The sequence below is a fragment of the Protopterus annectens genome, chromosome 3.part0, assembly GCF_019279795.1.
Source record: "Protopterus annectens isolate FY-2018-M chromosome 3.part0, PAN1.0, whole genome shotgun sequence".
Taxonomy (NCBI): domain Eukaryota; kingdom Metazoa; phylum Chordata; order Ceratodontiformes; family Protopteridae; genus Protopterus; species Protopterus annectens.
Genome location: NC_056731.1, coordinates 53,430,752 through 53,454,237, shown reverse-complemented (window position 1 = coordinate 53,454,237; position 23,486 = coordinate 53,430,752). Strand labels below are relative to the sequence as shown.

Sequence of the window (23,486 nt, the reverse complement as noted above, 5' to 3'; positions counted from 1 at the left end):
TCTGCCTGACATACAAGGCCATGCTCAACCCAGAATTGATGGACATGCTCCACCTAAAGAAAACCTTATCCCTTCAAGCTACACACTCTAGGGATCTAAACCTCACCACAACAATAAATAGGATGTGCTGGTGGGATAGATTCCTGTCCCAGAGACTTCCCATGCTTTGGAACAAGATTCCAATCTACATTAGGCTGAGCTCCTCACTAACACTCTTCAAAAGAAACCTTGACGAGTGGATGGGAAACGGAATGTTTACCCCGGGATCACTTCAGTGGCTCTGCTGGACAGAGGCATAGGGAACTAATCTAAGGGGGCAGCGAAAGCCAACACATTCTGGTTAGGCTTATAAATGACTTCAGGCAGATAGCCTAGTACCTACCTATGAACCTATAATGCACGAAACTATATACATCTTGATGTATTGATGTTTTGCCATCCTAATTGGAACAAGTATCCCAAACTGACAGCCAAACTTATAGACTTGAGTTAACCTAAAAGAAAGGTTATCCATGCTAAGACGCATGATACAGCCTGTGCTTCTACTAAGAACTGCCTAGTTTTGTCTTATCATAACTGTCCCAGCTAGGGAAATAATTGAATTCTCTCAGAAAACATTACATCTAGCCATTTCTCTTCATCAGATTGTTTCCATGGAGACATGAGGATGGGATACAGGGTCGCTGCTAAGCATACATTTATTTACTAGAAAAAAGCTTTATAATATTCAGTGTTCTTTTTTATTTACTTGCTTTCTCTTAAAATGTGTTACTAGATCAAACTAAGGGCCTTAATCCAGCCAATCCCCTATGCAAGAATGAAAAAAGTACAACAATTTTTCTTTTGTCATGCTCTTTTGACCAGAATTTTCTTTTTCTTCTTCTTCTTTTTTTATTTTTTTACATTGCAGTACCTACATTTCTTAAACTGAACAAAGAAAAAGAGGGAAGAATGGAGAAAAAAAAACAGGAGCACCTCTTTACATTAGTATCCCCATTACTCTAAAAAGTAACTGAGAAAGGTTTACTTTATAGCATGCAGAGAAAAATCATATACTACAAAAATATTACCATTAATAAAAGTAATTATTTTACTTAGTTAACTTTCTCCCTCCTCTTACCCTCTCCTAAATATTTTTCCGAACATTAATGACATGACATAGGGCATATGCTTTAGAATCTTCAACAATTTTAACAAAGTCCAAAAATGTCCAATATTTCCAGATTTTCTTGTTCTGTCATGTTTCACAAATATAATTATTGCTTTTTAGTCCCACATTTGTCAGTTTTCAAGATACTGTTTTTATTCCTGTTCATCTGCATCTCCCAAATCCTGTCTCTGCTTTAATTCCAATGTACTCTCAATTCGTCTAGTCAACTCTTGTGCTTTTTTCCTTCTCTCAAGTATTTTCCCTTAAAACATTGCATAGTCTCTCAGTGGTCTTTATTACCTGAAGAAAAAGAAGCAGAATTTCCTTGTGTTTCACAGCTGACTTTTTGTTGGACAAACTCTTGTATTTCCTTTTTAGCATGTACTGCATCAAAAAATGATTTTGTCCCTCCAACAAAGAATATTTTGAATATAGCTGGGTGCAGCAGTTTGAATCTCATGTCTGCTTATTGACTTTCCCTGAAGAGTAGAATAAATTTACTCTTCTTCTGCTTGGTATAAAGTGAGTAATTATTCTCCACAAACACTCTGCTGTCCCCCCACTTTTAGTACTTTGTCCTTCTGCCACAGTTTTGTCAGACTCAACTCCTTCTGCTGGTAGAATTGCATCTTTACTATGCTTTCTCATAGCCAGGTTTGAGGCATACACACAATGTGCCCTTTCAATTAATAGCTCCTGCTATGGAATACCAGTCCAGTTGCTTATTTGTGCTTTCATGAAGTTGATACAGTCTGTTCCTTCCAGCTTCTCTAGTACAGCAGAACATCTCAGGTTTTCCCTATCTGCTCTGTCCTCTAATTCTGTTATTCTTTGAAACATTTCTTCTTGAGCAGTTTCATATTCAGCCAGCCTTTTCTTCATTTTGACCTCTGTTTTTTTTTCAGTTTTATCTCACCTCATCTGAATATCTCTTTAAAGCTTCTTCCATTTTTCCAGCCTTTTGTTATTTAAATTGATATACTCTGTCAGTGTTTCATTTATTTTAATCAGGTCTGTGTGCAGTTTCCCTATACTTTCCTCTAAGTTACTAGAAGTCATGTCTGGAGCTTGCTCTGCTTTTTGCTGAACATCTGCAGTATTCTTCCCAGACAGTGTTTTTTCCTCACCTTTCTTTTAGGCTCTCTGTATTTCTTTTTTCCTGACATCCAGGCAGTGCACTTACTAGCCAGCTGCTGCAATTTGCCCAGAAATATAACTCCACTGGCTGTCTCTGCTGAGTTTCTGTTTTCATACTGGGAAAGATAGAATTAAGCTGTTCGTCAGTGTGCAGCCATCTTGGAAGTCCACTGTGTTGATATAATTTGTTCCTGAATGCTGCGTACTTGTTAATTACCCTTGGATTTTTCAGCTATAGTTGTAGGTCTTATTACTATCCCACATACTCATGGCAAATGTTACCCTGAGTGTAGTTTTGTTTTTTGATTTATTTTATTGAGCATTTTTGGATGGAATTGACCTTAGTCTTGTTGGGATGGGTAATCTATGGCTGTCTTTTCGTCAGAGGTAATAATTTGTTTATTTTGTAACTGTAATGTTTAGGTATATTGTAGAAGTTTTCACTATGTTTTACCTCATGGGGATGAACTCGTCAGTGTTGTTTTAAGTATTGTAAATGGATGTGCCCAATTCATCATTAGCTTGTGAGGAGGACAAACATAATGTCTCAGATGACTGATGCAGGGGGATTGCTGATCACTCAGGACTCCATAGTTGCTGTTTGAAAAAATGTTTAAAAATCATATTTTAATTAATGTTGTCATGATGTATATGGGGAACATTACAACACTGTGGTCGGTGAAAAAAAAATAGGTACAGTAACATTTATTTTAGCACAGCTGCAAGGAGTGTTTATCACAGTTACGTACATTATCTTTCTAACCTTGCCAGTGTTTTACTGTCTGTTCAAGATTTTTTGTCTTCTAACTATGCTTCTGCACCTGTTATCATAAGACATGGATACTGATTATATATTCCGCATCAGTACACTCATGAATGCAATGCTGACCGCAGTCTAGTTTAATAAACCCCTGGCTGTTACTTTTACCATTTGTACTGCATCCCGTTTTTTTATTTGTGGATTTTCATCAGTGAAGGTATGCTGTATATATATGTGTATTTAATGTCTCACTGTCTTACTGAAGAACTGGAAGAGAATAATTGTTTTTAAATAGTAAGTGCAGCTAATTCAGGTGAAATAAAATAGTACAGACTGTCAGAAGCAATGTATAAGCCATAAGGGTAACAATTAGGACAGAAACAGAGAGGTTAATAGCAGTTGTAATAATGTTTACTAATACATTTTACTTTGAAAGGTATGCATGAGTAATGATGGCCTTGAGTGCAGATATGGAGAAGCCATCATTACTCATGCATACCTTTCAAGTAATAGTTTCCTGCTAAATATTATAGACAGTATTATTTGTTGTAGCGCATGGAGTGCACGTTTTTTTTTTAATTTTGAGGAAGAAATGAAGAAAGGAAGTTTATTTTTTTACCGAAGCTGCTTCCATTAATTTTTTCCACTGCCTTTTTCAATTGCAACTACATTATGTATAAAATATGGTTTATCTAAACATTTTTAATATGAAGTCTGAAGTGGAGGTGCTTACATTTTAAAGGGGTAGGGTCTTTTCTGTTGGCATTTCTGTTTCTTATGCTAATGTTATATCTTGTGCATGATTGGTTGTTTAATACTGTTGTTATGCTCTGCTGTCCAAATAGGAGCATTTAAAGATCACGTCTTAAGGTGTAAAATGACTTTAATGTGTAAAAAGAGTTTTAAAGATATTTTCCAAATGTGAAAGATTAAAAATATGGAACCATGTTTATGGCATTAATATTAATGTCAGTTAACTGTTTGGCAAACAACTAATGATTAATTGTTTTGCTAAACAGTTAATTTAACAGCTTGGCAATTACTTAACTAATACACAATTACTGCCTATGCTAATCCAACATAATTAGACCTGGAACCCAGAGTGACATGAACACCTCCTTCTTCTTCTTTCGGCTTTTCCCGGTTAGGGGTCACCACAGTGGATCATCTTGTCCGCTCATGATTGGTAGTGGAGTTTTATGGTGTCATTTGTTTCATTTCATGCCTTTAGACTTGATTTTTAAGGAGTCAGAAGGAGAGATCATCTGAATCAAAAAATATATTGTTGGGTAAGTACTGAAGTAGAGCGCAAGTGTCATTTTGAGTTTCTAGAAGTCTACTTGAGAGGAATTCTTGGAATGTTGTTGGGTTGAGGGGTAATGGAGCATTTTTTGGAATAAAAGAGGGAAAAGAGTGGTTGTCTTTGTGCAACCAGTGAATTAGCCTGTGGTTCGAGAACATGGGGGTTTGTCTCTTAAACTGAAAGATGGTTTTACTGTGTCTGATTTTTTTTAATTCATTGTATAGATTTTTTTGTACCTGGTGTAGTCAGAGTCACTGTGTCTGTTTCCAAAATTTCCAGGCATTGCTTCTTTGCTTAAAAACGTAGTGCAGATCAGATATCATGCAAGGGAGATATGCCACATTGTACAGATGAAAAGTGCAAGAACTGATTCTGAATGCTGTTTTTAGGAAGCTTGCTGTCTGCTACAGTGATGCTACCATTTTATGCAGTGTGACGCTATTTGTTATGCTGCATGTGTTGACTGACATTTCCTTTGGAATAAGGAAGTAGGAGAGAGGTGATTTTGCTCTTTTAAAAGAGTGGGAGAAGTTAGTGGTGCAATGGACACACATTTGACAGATGAATGACTGTGCTGTTAATATACAGAGGTTTGGATTCTAATTAAAATGTCAAGCACTGAGCTGTTGATTGCTGATATTTGACCTTGTAGGTTCTGTGGAAGCAGTTAAAGGAGTACAGAAAAGGTAGTACAATTGGGACTATGAAGATCATATAAGAAGTGTCTTAGAAAACAAGCTAACTGTGAGATTTGTACTGGGTCTCAGAAAGAACATTGCACCATCTAAACAAAATGGTCACCTAAGTGTATCATTCACAAACCCTGTCTTTACAGATAAAGATATAACAAGCCCAAATCTAACTGTTGTTCCTGTGTTAAGCCATCTGTTTTCTCTTTAAAAACAAGAACATCACCATAGTGCATCGGGCTCTAATATTTACTACTTTTAGGCTATTGACTGCTACCAGGAGAATATAAACAATTGCAGGCTGAGCAGGATGAAGCTTTCTATTTCTTTTGTCAGTAGATTCTATCTTGTGTACTTATACCTTGTATTTCAGTTGTTGACCTTGCTTTTGACCCCAGGCATTTAATTTCAGGTTTTTGACACTTCTTTTATTTGTGCTCTTTTGCTTTAGAAAAACTCTACAACTCAAGTGGACGGGAGCTTAGGAGGGCTTTGTTCTCCCTCAAGCAGATATTTCAGGTAAGCAATCAATCAGGTTTTGAACTGTAATATGTCTTGGGGTGTGCAGAGTCTGTGCTGTCTGATAACTGTAATTTAAACAGGAAAATGCTTGCAATTATGTCAGTCCACGGAACTGTTTAGAAGTTGGTACTATGAGCTAAGCCAGCATTCGGACAAAATAATATTAATAATATTAATATTAATAATACTGAAATGCAATAATAATAATAATAATAATAATAATATCGTCTCCATCTTTCTTTCTGTCTGCCATTAATGCATTGATGTGTCAGTGTTCTTCAGTCCTCTTTTGTTATTGCCTCGTAGCTTACATTGGTATAGTACAACATCATCTGAATTATATGTGAAGATGTTTGTATCATTTGTGAAGATTGTTTTACTCACCACCTGATTTTTCAACTGTCCAGACATCCATAGCAAAAGGTCTAATTGAAGCTGTGTAGAAGCATACAGAAGTATACAGAAGTGAAGGCTCTGAAAGATGAATAATTAGATAGACATGTATGTCTATGGTAGAATGATAAACTTATACTTGTGTGCAGTACACACACACACACACACACACATATATATATATATATATATATATATATATATATATATATATATATACACACATATATTTACACACACACAGTTGTATTCATTTACATATACTGAGGGATAGACTATTCTGTTGCTATATTTATAGTGATAGAATACATTTTATATCAAATGTCTGTTTCATTGAATGTATGGATTCACTCTGTGGTCCTTTGCTAGATTCTATTACTTAACTTTCTACAACTGGAGGTGGCTCTGGACATAGTATGTGTAAGTGTCTGGGCTATGGTGGAGGGGGGATGGAGTGCACTTCACAGCAGCCTGTGTTGTTATCTAATATTACATAAGTCAGTACTTTATGTGGCACAGTAGGGCTGAGGACTCAGGTGCATTCAGTATCAAGTTCTAGCTGCAGCATTGCTTATTTATTTATGTTTATTTCACATCCTTGTTCTTCTTCCTGTTTCTTTGTTCGCCCTGGAGAACTGATTAGGTGAATCCCTTGTGGCCCTCCTCCTGTCTGGTTCTACATGGCCCAGTTCCTCTCCATCTTCCAAGAAAAAAAAGAACTGTGTGCCTAAATCATTCTTATGTTTCTTTATCATGATTTGAAACGAGATAAAAATGAAATATTAACATTTGTTGGGTTTTCATAAACCACTTTGTTAGTAAGACGCAGAAATGCTGGAACATTCTGATTGGTTACAGATTAGTTGTAATTGGCAAAATGGTGCTTGCTAACATCGGTAACAAGGATAAAACATTTGAAGGGGGTTTTATGGTGACCACTTACAGTTGATTAAGCCATATTCAGATATGTTAGGTATTACAAGTTATCCTCAGGAAAGGAGAGATGTGGATACAGCATGCACCAAGTGTGCAGTATATATGTCACAATGACATACTACAATTGGTTGTCATCTCAGTAGCCCATGCTGGGATTTCAGCAGGTCCTGCAACATTATTTGTCTAAGGCAAGGAAGCCAGCACAGTCACTGAGAGAGAAAGAGAGATGGAAGAGAATACATTTGCACACTGTTTCACAATAAAAGTATCTGCGACATTTACAATGAATGTTTAAACTAACACACAGGGTGGATGATACTGAATCATGTTAATTCCAGAAAAGAACTTTGTATGGGTATTAAGTAGCCTGTTTAACCATGCCGTGAGCTTCCTTCTTGTCGTTGTTAGTAAGCATTCCATATATTGCCCATTTGTTCCACATTATGAGAGGCAGTGATGTTCATCAGACTGATCACTGTTGCAGTAGTCTTAGCTACTGTATAACGATACAGGTTATGTAGTGCAAAAAGGTATAACAGCTGAACAGCTTCCAAAGCTTCAGAGCACTTTCAATGTATCTGAACTGTCAAGCAGATCAGGCTGAACTGACTAAAAGACAAGTTTGGGCTGCAAGCCTTTCGGCGGTTTCCTGCCTCCGAAGAGTAAGCTTCTCTGAGGTTTCTGAGGATCGAAGGTTGGCATGTGCTGTTCATTTGTGGGCAGATACGTTCCCTTTGGAGGAGAAATGTTCCACTTAGTTATCTTTGTTGATATTTTCCGTCTCATGCAGAGGCGCCAGAAGCTGTTGAAGACTGAGGGGCGGCGGGTAAAAGAGGCACTTTGGGATCTAAAAAAGAGCAATTTTTTTAAAACTATTTACTACCACAACATAGGTTCACTTGGAGTTCATTTTAAGCTTAGCCCAATTCCCTTTGGGTGCTTGAATTAACATTTCCTGATTGGTCTTTCCTATCCCATGGCTGATAGTTGTATATTAGCCCTAGTGAGAATAACTGTGATCATATCATAGATAATTTGAGGGGACCCATGTAAGGGAGCAGCATTTAGAAACTGCCTCTATCCATTAGTGGCACGAGGTGCAATCCTGGAGTACATTTTCTATTACCCATCCTTAGAGCCAAGTTGCATATGAATATGGACAGGGATGAGCTTTGTTTTATTTTTATGGATAGTCTGTTCTGGAACAGTGGTAACCTCTGTGATATGTATTCATCTTTCCACAACATTCAGTTAAGATACCTGGGCTGAGTATTTCTTATGCCATTTGACTTGCTGACGTTCATTGGGTCCATCTATATTAGGTCAAAGGATACCTTGCATGCTAAACACATCACCTTTAAGCATTCAGCAGGATACCAAGTATAATGATTACTCTTTGAGGTGGTCCGTGCAAGACATATTGTTTAGGACTTGTATCCTTTTAGTAAGCTATTTTTGTAGGTATTCCAATTGTTGTATGTGTCTGGACAGATACATGCCAAAGTGGGCATTATACAAAATGATTGACCTAATGAGGACTTTGTAAAGTGGGACAATAACATCTCTAGATCTAGTCACAGTCAATTCTTGTATAAGGTGTGCAATATAGAAAGACTTTCTTATGACTCTGGGCACATGTTGGTCAAAAGTTAGGTCACTGTACACACAAGTTCCGAAATGCAAAACAACTGGTTCACTTCTCAGGGGACATTGTCAATTTGACAGTTCCCTGGAGTAGATGACTTCCCACAGGATATGACAATGTATTTGTTTGGAGTTTAGTTTCATTTCATGATTCTGGCACCAGTTATTGTTTGGGATAAACCTTCCTGCATTATGGTTAAGTCATTTGGGGATTCAATAAATGCTCCTAGCTTGCAGTCATCTCAAATTTAGTCGGCCAAAGCCCTTTGGTATTTCCTTTTACTTTTTTTTTACCTTCATCCATTGCTTTGGTGACAAGAGTAAAGCTTAAAATTGGCCCTTGATTTTAAGCCTTTCACACTTTCTCCCGATTCTCGTCCTAAGAGGTTGAGAGATCAGCGCATATGTTTGACTGTCCCTGATTGTGTCACATTTTTGGTCTGTTCCTCATTAGCTTGAGCAGTAAACTTCTCTGCCCTTGAAACTCACATTCGTTGAAATGGCATGAAAATCCACATTCATTTTGCATCTGGCTTGTGGAGGACTAAGTTTACCTCGGCTGTTTTCAAACCATAGACTCCTTACACATTTTTAGGGCCATGCATATGCATGCGTTCTTTGATTCACCTTTCTGATTGTATTAAATTATATTCTTTGTATAATACAGCACCAATTGTTAGAGTGTGCTTTAAATGTGTAGTTTTGAGCAGTCTTCTAGTAAGCAATGAAATAAAATGTATGAACCAATAATGACAAAACTACCAATTTCAAAAAAATTCAACCATAAAAGGCCACTCAAACTTCTGTCATTACAATCCACCATTATCAATAAATATGCAAAATCTCTGCAGAAGTAAGTCATATAAACATTCCACATTAAAGGGATCTGTAACTAATGAAGGGATTGCTGCTAGCAAACAACTTTATATTTCATTGTTTCATCTACAAATAAAGTGCCTGTTGCCCTTGAAGAATAAATTGCTTATGTTACACTAAAAATATGATAAACTAGTAATATTGTAATAGGGAAGGGATGGCAAATTTATAACAGATTTGTAGCTACTAGGTAACTCCTCCAAAGGAGGACATTCACAGGACTGCAGCATGCACTCACTTTAAAGTACAACACAGTACAGTATCAGCAATCCATCTGCATACTGTGGGAATAAAACCCACAGCCTTCTGCATCAAAAGCAAGTATAGTACCTATTGTGCTATTAACAATGCAAACACAGACTTTGTCTACAAATGCACCTTCTCAGGGTCTGTGTGACTTTGTAGGCAGTATATTTCCAGTTGTGATGATGGGGCAGAGCATCCACATCAATAGTGCAAAGGGTCTTACCCCCTGTAAAAAATGTTCTACCAATCAGAGTACTTTTAGTTGCGCAGTCGGTAGCAAGTTAATGATACTTAAGTAGTGTGTGTTCAAGCTAATAAAGAATGTCCCTCTAGAACCATAACTCTTACCATAAAAATATAAACAGCTGAAATGTTCTGCACATATCATCACAGCGGTTGCTTTCATTAGATTCAAAGTCTTAAAATGAAAGTGATAATTTTTCTAATATTTTTCAAAAACTATTATCAATAATCATTCAAAATGCACACAACATCAACACCATTTTTGTTCATCCTGCAGTAAGGTTTGTTATGAGGCCAAGCAGTTCTGTTAACACTGATTGATTGCAGAGACATTTACAGAAATACAAAAATGATAAACATTTATATAAATTTATAAGCACGTCATTTAATATACTACTAGCTCTTCTACAAAAAGTATCAGTGCCAGGTGTATTACCCATCAAATATGCTTTAAATGTGATATGTTTCACTAGCTTGTATGTAATATGGTTTTACAATCTATTAATATAAAATGAACTAGCAATATTAGATGCTTACAGGTGCTGATTAACTGATCCCAGAGGGATGCTTAAATGCATCACTAAAGTTTAATGAGTTTGATACTGCACAACATACATAAAGAGGTGCTGCCACAGACTTAAAAGTTTAAATGAAAAAAATGTGTTTGTGTGTGTATGTATGAGTGCACGTGCACATGCACACACACACACACACACACACACACGCACACACACACACACACACACACACACACACACACACACACACACACTCAAAGATGTAACAGCAGAAATGTCAGTACTTTTCTGTTAATGGGGCAGCACTCGTCGGCAAAAGGATTCCTCCAGAAATGCAAGTCACTCACTAATGCATAGCAATATTTTAAAGAAATGGCAAAGTAAGGTCTTCAAAAATTATCTGCAGTATATTCCGATCGCTGTACTTCGACTGCTCATCCACTTAGAGATACTACAGAATGGATTAGTAGCCCAGTCCCAAAGGCGGCTAGGCAGATACTGTATGTGACATTAACAAAACAGCATTACCCAAAACAACACCACATGCATACCTCTCAACTGTCCAGATTTTTGCCTCATATTTTTAGTCTGTCCTTCATAAGGTTATTTGTGTTTGTGCCAAATCAGTAAGGTACAAAATCAATAAGTAATGATATACACATGACTTTGTAAAAGCAATATTTAAAATCAGTCCCTATTTTTGAGCCTTTGTCCGCCCCCATTACTTTAGCCTTTGTCCAGATTTATTGTGCTAAAAGGTTGAAAGGTATGACCACATGCATTTTTTTTAAATAAGGTAATGAAGGATGGGTTTTTCCAGGCATAGTAAATCTCACTTCTAATCAGAGGCATTGCATATTTTCAGTTCCCATCTTAAACACTGCAAGAACTGCGCATGCTAGCAGACAGAATGACTGAAGTGAAACCTATCACTCTGCAATACAAAAGTCGACTGCGATTTACCATTTTTGTATACTCACCAAGTCTACATGAGCTGTGTAAAATGTTAAAGGCAAAATACGTCTGGACTACAGCTACAAGAGTAAAAGTTTAAATATGTTATGACAGAACCACCGCATAATGTTCCCAGCCTAAATCGTTTACAGTACAATGTGACTTGATTACTTTTCCATGCTGCCCTGTTAACGGAAAAGTTGTCAGAGGGGCAACACCCCCGAAATTACACCTATCAGCTCCACAGCCTCACAGATGAAGAAATTAATCAAAAAAAAAAATACGAATGTGAAAAATCAGCACGTTATCTCCTCCTGTAGTTAACACTCGACGACGGACAGCAGGGCAGAAAAAAAAGCAGCTCACTGTGCTCTTGCTTGTATGTTGCTCTTAATTTGTAATCAGCATTAAGAAATAGCACTCAAAATAAAATACAACGTCCGCTGTAGTTTAGAAAATAAACCACTCTCACTAGCCTGTAAAACAAAAATACAACATCCACTGAAGTTTAAACACAAAACCAACCTATGTTATCAAGCTATCGATCGCCCTTACACACACAACATTTGAGTTTCTTTCTCCTTAATGTTGCATTTGAGTTATCTGAAGAGCATATCATTTAAAATGCACCCTCCAAATGATAATCAAGATAAACACAAAACTGAATGAAAAAGACACATAATATGCCACGCTATTAAGGGTTAACTTTCAAGCAACTAGAAGTATCTCTATTAGTTAAAATTTCAAAGCACCAGCCATCCCAGTATAGATCAAACATGAAGCTGGCACACTTCTGGCTTTAAAAGATTTAAGGGATAGACACAGAGTACCTGAAACATTGCAAAAAAATCTCCTTACCTGGAAGCAAAGCATGACTCTGACTCTCAAGGGGACAGCATAACTTTCTAGCAGCAATGATCAGCAAAAACACTGATGGAATGCTAGTTTAAATTCTGCACGCATAAGTGTGGATTACACTTCCGCTGGTGTGCGACATGCATATGGATCCGTAAAGAAGCTGCCGCCGTGGAGTTTGGAGGTTTTTTTTTTCTTTAATAGCTGAAGCCCGAAAGGGGGGGGATGCTCCCTCCCCCTCGTTCTATGGTTCTGGCATCCTTGTCCTCATGAAAGATATTTTAAAGCTAGGAATGTGTGTTTTAACATAGTGTCATGGATGGATGAGGCTGTATTTTTTTTTTAAATGAGTGCATTCTTCTTTTTGCTGATCATTGCTGCTAGAAAGTTATTCTGTCCCCTTGAGAGTCAGAGTCATGCTTTGCTTCCAGGTAAGGAGATTTTTTGCAATGTTTCAGGTACTCAGTGCCTGTCCCTTAAATCTATGGATGGATGAGGCTGTATTTTTCTTTTAAATGAGAGCATTCTTTTTTTCCCTGTCAGTTTAATAGTTGTTTTACAGTATTTAAAAACATTTTATTCTGTGTAGAAGTTGTTTATTTTACTTTTTGAGGCTGGCACATGTTTTAAAGTGCTTTTTACTGTGTTTTATTTATTTATTTTTGCGGGGTTGTGTGTGTGATTTTTAACGGCTAAATTTTTAATGGCCTTTGCTACTTGTTTTCCATTGGAAAGAGGCACCATTTTCAGCATGACAATGGAACAAACAGTAGGTGCCAAGATTGGTCCTTTTTTTCCAGCCAAAAAAAAAAAAAAAGAGAAAAATTTGAACAAACGGCCATGGTCACCACAGCTGGCTACGAGTTTGCCCAGCCCCAGGTGGGTGACTCTGCTGTGGCCATTTACTGTACCTCACACCACTCATCTTTTACCCAAGATCCCTCAGGTGTAGCACCTATAACCAATGTGGAATGAGGGTTAGCCATGTCCTCTGAGGCTGTTGATGTCACCTCGGTGGGCAAGGGAGAGCTGCTGTTGTTGGTCCTGGGAGAGAGAACAGGGAAGGCTTCCCTGTTTTGTCAGAATGTTGTGTCCATCCCTGGGGAAGCTACTTCTGCTATTTATAACACGACTGGCCCCATTTTTTCTGTCAAAAAGGAAACACAAAACTAAACTTGTCTACTCCTCTTCATATTTCCTTAGACAGGCGTAGTTTACTGAGTCTGGCTCAGGGTTTAATTCAGACTTTTGATCCTTCTTATCTATTGCTTTCTGGCACAAGAAAGAAGGATACCTCCTTTCCTGAAGAGATTTGAGATCCTAAATCTGAACAGGAAGATGAAGAGACAGATACAGGTTTTCACCACAGTTTTCTGATTCAGACTCAGAGGAGAGCTCAATTTTTGATTCTCCCTTTGGGGTTCCACGCTCTTTGAGACTGTTTCCAGAATGTACCAGTGTTTTCATTGTGAGTACACTAAGATTTCTTAGTCCGTCAGAAAATTTTTATGAGCTGTTACAGAATCTTTACCATTTCCTCCAGTTCTGTCAGATTAGGAAGATGTCTGTGTTTCTGCTTGTATTTTTTCAGACAGACAGCCTACTGCCCCTAAAAAGGCAGACAGAATGTATAAAGTTCCTCAGTCTTTTTTAAGTTTTTATACTCTCTTTCCAAACCTGATTAAACAACTACAACCTTAGTTATTTCAACTGCTGCTAAACAATTAGTTAATTTCTATCCTATGTTGGCTGATAAGAGCGGGTAGACCATTGGTGAGTATGGGAAAATAGTGTATTCCTCTGCAACTTTAATTTTCATAATTTTGAATTGTAAGGCTCACATGTTAACATTCATTCTGACCAATTGTGAATGTATGATGGATGTTTGGTATGCATTTCTTCTCTTGAGGAAACAACCGCTTTACATTATTTAGTTTCTTCTATTGTACTAGTCACTACTCTCTGTTTACAGTGTGTATATGACTCAGTTGATAATTCTTCCAGGGCTGTGGCCTCTAGTGCTGTTTTGAGGAGGTTTGCCTGGCTGCATTCTCAGGACCACCCAAGCAGATGTGAATAATGATATTTTATTTTCTCCTTTGGACAGAGATTCACTATTTGGTTCCTTTGCTGAAGAAGTGATCAGAAAGTATGAAAGGGATAAGTTAAATCAGGGAACCTCTAACATCTTCTACCCTCCTGTTTCTAATTTTCTCATTTTCTAGGGATTCTCTAACCCACTCATCCAGTTTTGGCATAATGGCTCCATGATTCCAAAAATAATTCAGGAACTCCAAAGATCAAGGACAGTCTAACTATTCAGCCTGACTGTTTAAGCAAACTGAGCTTCCTCCTCCCACTCTGGCAGTCCCTTCTCCCCTCTAAAAAGTGTGAATCTCCATTTTTCTCTTTGGCAACAGATGGTTCATTCATGAAGTTATATATGGCAGTGATATGATATTCCTCCTTGCCAGTAGGTTATTCCTCATCTACCAGACCAGACTCTTTTATTTCCACCTGTCCTTCATTACATGCCTTTTCAGGAAGTGATAGAACCAGTCCCTTCTTCCCAAGTTGGAAAGGTTTTTGTTCAAGGATGTTTTTAGTGGCAAAGAAAAAAGATGCTTGGAGACCAGTTTGAGATATTTCTTCTTAAACCTATTTGTGATAGTGCCTAACTTAAAAATAATGTTATTTCACAAACTGTTACCTCTTCTTTCTCATTCAAGTTTCTTGGTAACTCTACATTTAAAAGATGATTATCATCTCATTCATTTTTGTACAGACATATGGCATTTCTTAAGGTTTGTGTGTCTGGATCACTTTATCAGTTCTCTGCTTTACCTTTTAGACTATCCACTGCACCCAGAGTATTCAATGAGTGGCTAACTTCAGTTATAGTTCATTGCAGGTTACAGGGTATCCTTTTTCCATATTTAGATGACATATTTATCCTTGCAGTCTTTTTCAAAATGTCAGAAATTTCAAACTTAGGTGAAAGATCTATTACACAAGCTGGGATTCCAAGAGAACATTCAAAGTCCTTTTTGACATCTTCAGACAGGATTACGTTACTAGGGTGTCAGCTGGACACCTCAGTGAAAGAGCGTTTCTTCCTCAAGAAATATTGACCTCTGGCTAGATCAATAATTAAGGCTTTCCATTCAAACTTTGTTCACTGTGAGGGAATACTTCAGGATTTGTGGTCTCATGCCATCTATGAGTCTCATGATAACTCCTTATAAGGAAAATACACTGGTATCTGAAGTCTGTTTGGTCCCAGACATCAACATCCCTTGTATTTTCAAATCTCACTGCTGGGGTTTGTCAACAAAAATATTACTTGGTGGAGACAGCAAATATTCCTAAATTCAGGTCTTCACTTCTCCAGCCATGTTCCAAAGCAGTCAGTCATCTCAGATGTCTCAGACTTTGCTTGGAGAGCAGTTTCAGTTGAAATATTAGTGCAAGGTGTGTGGGACACCTAGGACAGATAGAAGCACATAAATATGAAAGAGATGCTTGCCCTGATCAAGGCACCAAACTCTCTGAATCATCTTTGGTCCCCAGGACCTCTTCAAGTTATTTCAGAAAATACCACAGTCATGTGTTACATCTTCAAGCAGGGGGAACCAGGTGCTACCCACCTTGCAGACTAGCCATGTAAGCTTGGGATATCGCTTCACAGCACAATCACACTAGGCGTCCTTCATTCCATCAGTGCACTATTGTGTGACAAACTAGTTGAAAAGGACAGGGCAGACCCTCACTTTTACAAACTAAATCGGTGGTCCTCCAAGATCTGATCCATCTGTGTGAAGTTCCTCTAGTAGACCCACTTGCCTCTTCTCTAAATAATCAGCTGGCAAGATTATGCTCCAGGACTTCATGTTAGAAGGTCTGAAAGACAGCTGCCTTTTTCTTTGATATGAATGTTCCTGTATGCTTTTCTACCCTTTCCACTGATATTCAAGAAACTTCTGAAGATTCAGGGGGAATCTCTGATGTTGTTTGTGGTGACTCCCTTTCTGGCCAAGTTAACAGTGGTTCTCCCTTATTTTGAAAATGGCCAGTGGCAATTGCCAGAAGCATCCTCACAGAATGGATCTACATGCACAAGATCAGGGGTGTTTGATACACCCCAACCCCAATCAGCTTCAACTGACTGCCTAGATGATAAGGTCTTATTTTCCTTTAGGCACCTGTTTACATAATGGAGGTAAGAAAGGCTGCTACTAGAAAATCATGTATTAACAAATGGAAAAGGTTTTCTAGTTGGTGACAATAAGAACATAACCAGCACCTGTTCAGGGCTAATTGATTTCCAGTTTTACAATATTTGTGTGAGTTACTTTCCTATGACCTTTCTTACTCCTCCATCAAGGTACATTTGCTAGCCATTTCAGCATGTCTGACCATGGCTCCTCCTCTTTCAAAGGTTTCTCATGTCAAAAGTTTTTGAAACAGGTTTTACTTAAGATGCCTTTAAGAAAACAGTAGCCCCTTCTTGGGATCTTAATTTTATGTTAGAGAAGCTAACACTTACTCCATTTGAGCCAGCCAATCTAGATAACTTGAGGTTCTTAACATGGAGAACACTTTTGCTGTTTGCTCTGACCTCTGCAAGAAGAGTGTCTGAGTTGCAAGCTCTTGTGACGAGTCAGACCTATCTCATTTTCCACAGAGATGGGATTTTTTTAGAACTAATTTGTCTTTTATGCCAAAAGCTGTATCTGAATTTATTTACCTTAAGCCAAACATAACATTCCCTCATTTTCTTTACTGATCCTAAAAATAAGAAAGAAAGGATACTCCATACCTTACATGTCCAGTGACAGCTCAGGTACTCTCTTGACAGAACTGAAGCTCAGATCTTCGGATCTGCTCTTCTTTTCCTGTGAAGCTAAGAAGAAGGGGCAATCTGTGTTAACAAAGACTGCTTCCAAATTGTTGTCTAAGCCTACTAACTTCTTCATACTCACCACAACAGCATTTTTCCAAGCAGGGTCAGGGATCACTCTTTCATGTCCTTAGTGGCTTTCTGGAAATGGTTGGATTCTAGAAGTGTTCTAGATGCTGCTACGTGGTCCTGTGTACATACTTTTACAAAGCACTATAAGCTGGATTCCTTCTCTAGGTCCAGGTCAGGCTTTGCAAGGACCATTCATCAGGGGGCTCTTGGACTCTTCACCCTCCACCACCCAAGTGTAGTAAACTAGGATAATCTACCCATGTAGTTAAGGCTACTGCAGCAGTGATCAATATGATTAACATAGTACAGTTGTGTAGGTTGAACTTACCATAACAGTAGATGCTTGAATGATCACTGCTGCAGCAACCACTCCCTTCCTCCACCCCCTTGATTTTTTTGGTGTAGTGTTTATGCCAATGTGTGGTTGTATTTTCTTTCTTCCTAGCATTGCCCTTTCAGGGCTCAGCCTCTTTCTCTCTGTTGGCAGGAAAGCTCTGAAGGGCTTGGCACTCAAAATTGTCTTTTAGTCAGCTCAGCTTGACTGCTAGACAGTTTGGGTACCTGGAAGGTACCCTGAAACTTTGGAAGCTGTCCATCTGTTATATTCTTGGCAGGATATAAAGCATATCGGTACTGTACTTTACAATTGAAGGTTGTGAGCTTTGGACTTACATAACAGCAGTTTGGACATTGATAATCTAAAGAACATAAAATACACCATTAATTCACATGGGTGCTCTACTGTAGCCTGAATCAGTGACCCAGAATTTAATTGATGTAGATTTCATTTTGTTTTTGTTATTTAATGATTTGTAAGTTAAGTAAGTGTACTGCATTATTCTCTGTCACATACTTCATAGACATTTTTGTTGTCAAAGAAGAGGCTTTAAAGATATGCTGCATTAATTCTGGGTTATGCTAGCATTTATATAAGAAGATCTCTGGAGCAGTTATGATCTTATGAGTAAAAATATCTTTCTGATATGGTGTCATAAATGTAATAATGTTATAATCTGGGCCATTAGTAGTGAAGAAAAGTATTTCTTTGGAAACGAAATCTGTTGATACATTAAGTAATTTACAATGTTCTTTCTTCTACTTGTGTGTCACTCTCTTTCTCTGCGTTGTTTTTTAGCTTGTATTGCACTACTCCAGACATTATGAAATTTGTTCAGGAAAGAACAGAGACTTCTCATTACAGTGTGTAATACATGTAATTTTGAACAAACAGGCAACCGAGAACAGTGGAGCAAAACTGCCAGACTGAGTTTTTGAACTGGGCTACAGTTGGATTTTGATGTCTGTGTCTTTTAGAATAACAATGAAAGCAGCAGTGAATGTTTATTGTGATGTCTACCAACTAAAATGAGAGTAACATATCACACTTTCCTATTGCACATGCCAGTGGCAGATCCAGGAATTTGAAAAAGAAGGGGAGGGTTCAGTCTGGTGAGTTGACTACCATATGGGAGTGGGAAAGTGAGACACTAGGTTTGGTGGTTGTGGAAAGATTTCCTTAAGAAGCTCAGGCATCATGTGTGGAATGACAGAAATATGTAATCAGTTGCAGATGATTTTGCTGTGGATGTGGTAGTACAAACAGGTAATTCCTGTATAGCACATAACACGTGCAGATAGTACAAATATTTTCAATGCAGGCCTGGAAAAGAAGACAAGTGCTCTGGGTTTTATTGTTTGCCCTTATAGTCAGCTTGCTTCCATGAAAACATAAGTATGAAATGTTCAGCTGCCTCAGGTGCATCAGCTGCAGACTCCTCAACACACCTCGAACATTCATTTGCTAATGGAAAACATTTCATTACGTTTAGTGTTTGCTTATTTACGTGCTTACAAAAAAACTTACTAGATTAAGTTAAGTGCCTTAATGCAGACATTCAGCTATGCAATAGTAAGAGAAAACGGTACTTACGTATTATCGCAACCAGATTTTTACGAAGCCATACCTGTCACTGTTCTCGCAAAACAAGTCTGTGTAATACTGAAAACAGGTGTTCAAAATCCTAACTACTTGTGTTTTTGGGCTTTTCCCGGTTAGGGGTCGCCACAGCTGAACTCCAGTCCACTAATGATTGGCAGTAGAGTTTTATGTGCTGGCTTGCCGGGCCTAACGCACAACCTTCAGCGAAGGAATGCCCATTCATGCATGTCGCCACACAGAAGACACTCTAACTGAGAATTGAACGGGCAACGTCTAACTGTGAGGCGACAACGCTACCGCAGCACCACCACTGCAGTTTGTTTAATATTGTTTAGGCAGCAGTACTTGAAGTTACTGGTCTGTGACTTTCAGGTCTATTAGGCTTACTTACTTTTTTAAGTTTGCTTACTTTTGGCTTCATAGTTTGTAAGTTGAGTGATGATGGTGCTTTAAGGCAGTTATTCTTCTGCCGTGGCTTGTTTGTATCACTGTAAAATCCTATCGGTGAAAAGGAAAGTTCCCCATGCTGCATGGTTTTTACCTGTGCTGTCCCTCATAAAAGCTTTTTTCCCTAGATCACTGAGCATTGCCATCACTCATGTAAATCACCAAGCATTGCAGTCAGTGAGCAGTGGCGAGCGTTACCGTTTCATACTATGTGAAAAGTGGTTGCGATGCCAGAGCAATGTTTTTAACAGTACAGAACAATTTACATTGCTTATATGCATTGTACTTAAATGACGTCTTCTGTGTGGAGACATGCATGAATGGGCATACCTTCGTTGAAGGTTGTACGTTAGAGCTGGCAACTCAGTATGTAAAAATCTACTGCCAATCATTAGCGGACCAGAGTTCCGCTGTGGCGACCCCTAACCGGGAAAAGCTGAAAGATACAACATATGCATTGTACTTAAATGAAATTATTGATCTAAATGAAATATTTCTATAATTATCTGCTTCAAACTTCTTGTTAATATTTGTACTGTGTTTATGTATACACTCGTTTCACAAGAACAGTGAAAGTTATGACTCCGTAAAAGTCTGGTTGCGATAATACGTAAGTACCGAGCAAACATATCAACTCTACATATAGTATAATTTGTGCACTTTCACACCCCAACCTCAAAAACCCAAGATTACAGCCTATTAACTTAAACATGCTTTTATCCAGCCTTTACTTTCCTTATGCATTGAAATGCCTAGATTTCTTAAAACCAAACAATAAGGAAAATGGCACTTATTACTTCAGTATCTTTATCACATACAACAATATCTGATTGACTGATAATTTTATCATCTTCTTATGTAAACAAGGCAAGTTTCTCACCTTTGTGTGATTCATAATCGTTTTTTTTATATATTTCACCACTGTGCACTATCGCCTTATAACAGGTGACCTGCTACCTTCTCTGTCTAATTTGCAATCCACAAAGATGCTTGCTGTATATTTTAGATTTGCATTATTCCCCTTAGTAAACTGTTTATCTTGGCCATACCAAAAACACGTGTGTCCAGTGGCAGTTGCTGGCCATGGAGATATATGCAGAGAAAGAAATTCTTGACAGCTTTACAGTAGACTAGAGTACAGAATGGGCTTTAGTAAGTTTGTATAGCCTACAGAGAAGTACTAAGGGAGATGAGTAGTCCCTCTATATCTGTGGACTGCAGGGTATAGCCCTCACCATATGCCATGGTGATATTCTAGAAACAAATCAATGATGCACTTGGCGTTTCTCAGGTTTCTGTTGGAAAGTGAGGATCAATCTATTTAGCCACCTGTTTTGCCTCAGGAGAGAACCTAAACCATGACGGCCATGAACAAGATAGTACATTTTCATGAGGAATCTGGTGTGATAGGCTGCACACGTAGCCATTAAGATTGATTGTGGAGGGGTTACCAAAGGAGCAGGGGCTAACATTCTATCAACTGCTAGGTAGTGTGTGATGCATAGAAGCTTTTATGACCCATGAAAATGCTGAAGTCTGTAACATCATTGAAACATGGTTTCAGTGCAATGCTAACTCACTCCCCCAGGAGGATTTAATGCATAACACTCATTCTTACTCCCTTACCTGTGTGTTTGCCTGTTAACATCTTTATTAAATCATCACTTCAGATATAGGCACACACATTAAAAGAAAAGAAAACGTATTTGTTTTTTTTTTAATTTTCATACATTAAATCTATGTTTTGTTTCTTTGCAACAGCTCTCATTTAATCCAGCATTACATAAATTGCTCATTTCCTGTCTTCCTTAAAACCTCACTCCTTCTCCTGAACATATATTTGCATGTATTCATGTATTGTTTCCACATTTCCAAGTATTTATATGTACTTTGTTCCTTCCCTCTTCTAAAGATCCCACTTTTAGTACTTTAATCTCTTTTACGATATTCAGTACTTCAAATGCAGTTAGTTTAGATTCTGATTTCCATTTTCTAGTTATTGCTTTTTGCAGTCAATAGAATTAAACGTAATAAGGTTTTACTATGACTAGGCAATTCAGGTCCTGTGTCCCAGCTCAAAAGAATAATTTCTTTAGTTACAGCCATTTGTTTCCCCCCCCCCCCCCCACACACACACACACCAATATTTATGGCAACAGTATTCTCTGGTGAATTTTTAAAATTTGCAAGCTCAATACACTCCCAAAAAACATGTTCCTATTTAACTTTTTCTTCCATGTAACATCTCCAACATTTGATATCTTAACAACAACCATGCAGAATATTATATTCATAAAGTTGCAGAAAATATTCTAAGAAATAAGGATTAGGAAATGTTGTCCACTATTATTTTTTTTCTTTTTCTTCATCTTAATCTTTAACTAAGCCCCCTTCCATAGTTCTTAACCTATTGACACAAAAAATCTGGACAAAGCCAAAAATAATGAGGGGACAAAGCCCCCAAAATAGGGACACATTTTAAATATTGCTCTTCTAAACTTAGAAGGTTGTTAGAACAAAAGGCACAGTGTTACAGTGCATTTTCTGAATGATAACAATTCAAACTCAAATATTTGCCATTATTTATTGAATTCAGACCTCACTGATTTGCCACAAAATTCAGAAAAATCACAAATTTTATGAGGAATAGACCAAACATATAAGGCAAAAATCTGGACATTTTGTAAATATCTGGATAGTTGAGAGGTAAGCATATCTCTCAACCTCTTAGAGCAAGAAATCTGGACAAAGCCACAAATAATGGGGGACAAAGGCCCAAAAATAGGAACACTTTTAAAATATTGATCTTACAAACTTAGAAAGTAGATAAAATAAAAGGTTTTGCGTTAACATGATTTTTTTTAAGGATAGGTAGCCTGAAACTCAAATGTCTGCATTTATTTTCTGACTTCAGTCCTCAATGATTTGCAAATGATTTGCCAGAAAACCGCTATTTTATGAGAAACAGATGAAAAATATGAGGCAAAAATCTGAACATTCTGTGAAAATCTGGACAGTTGAGAGGTATGGAGGTAAGCCTCTCTCACGTATCTAATATGTTTACCTAAAATTCAGGATTCCAGTCCCTTTCCATACTTCATGTAAGGCTCATTTGATGCCAGTTTAAACCCATAAATAAAATTATTTCCTTACTCAGGATTTTTGTTCAGTCTATCAGTGGATTAAAAGGTTGGAAAAAGACTGTGAACTTCACTGAAGAACATTTAGAACCTGACCTCTGAATTAATTTAATTATTTCTCCCTCTGTTATTGCAGCACAGATGCTGACAGCATAAGAAGATGTAATTAATATGTTTCCTAAAGAAAAAGAGGATTGTAAATCAAATTATTGTCATTATTTAGTAATTGTGATCCACCACCTTTTTTTCTAAAATTCACCAGTTTTAGGAGGGATTAAGAAGGACAGAGATAAAAACAGAGTGAAAATCAAAGATGTACCTGTAAGTCAAGGACAGCTGAGATGTATGATAGGAACAATCCTTCAAAATAGGGACAGTTAAGAGGTTTGTGACAAGTTAGCAGCAAGGCAGGCCAGCAGTACACTTTCAAGACAAAGAGTAATATCAGACGTATTAGTGATTATTAAATAACCACAGAAGAAAAACCAAATCCAAACAATGACTCAGCCAGTAAATCCAAAGATTTATTTTTCGTAGTAACAAACTTGACTTCTCTCTAGCGCCTCGGCCAATGCCTTTAACAAAGTATAACAATACCAATTCTTCACTTCATTTATATATTAAAACAGCATTAATAAAGCAATTAAGAACAACCCATTACAAGAGACATTTCCAATTAAGCTCTCTGTTTAACCCATTAGGATGCAGGGTGTCAAATTTTAAAATAAAAAGTGCTTCTTTTCAAAAACAGATTAAGAGTGA

At 37.6% G+C, this 23,486-nt stretch overlaps 1 protein-coding gene across 5 annotated transcripts in view; it reads left to right on the top strand.

Moving 5' to 3' along the window:
* Window positions 1-23,486, top strand: part of FHOD3 (formin homology 2 domain containing 3) — a 3,141,544-nt gene that overhangs the window by 1,486,446 nt on the left and 1,631,612 nt on the right. For all 5 annotated transcript variants that reach the window (XM_044064575.1, XM_044064578.1, XM_044064576.1 and 2 more), the window contains exon 4: window positions 5,491-5,558. In XM_044064575.1, the coding sequence (XP_043920510.1) occupies window positions 5,491-5,558 (68 nt within the window). The remainder of the gene's footprint in view (window positions 1-5,490; window positions 5,559-23,486) is intronic.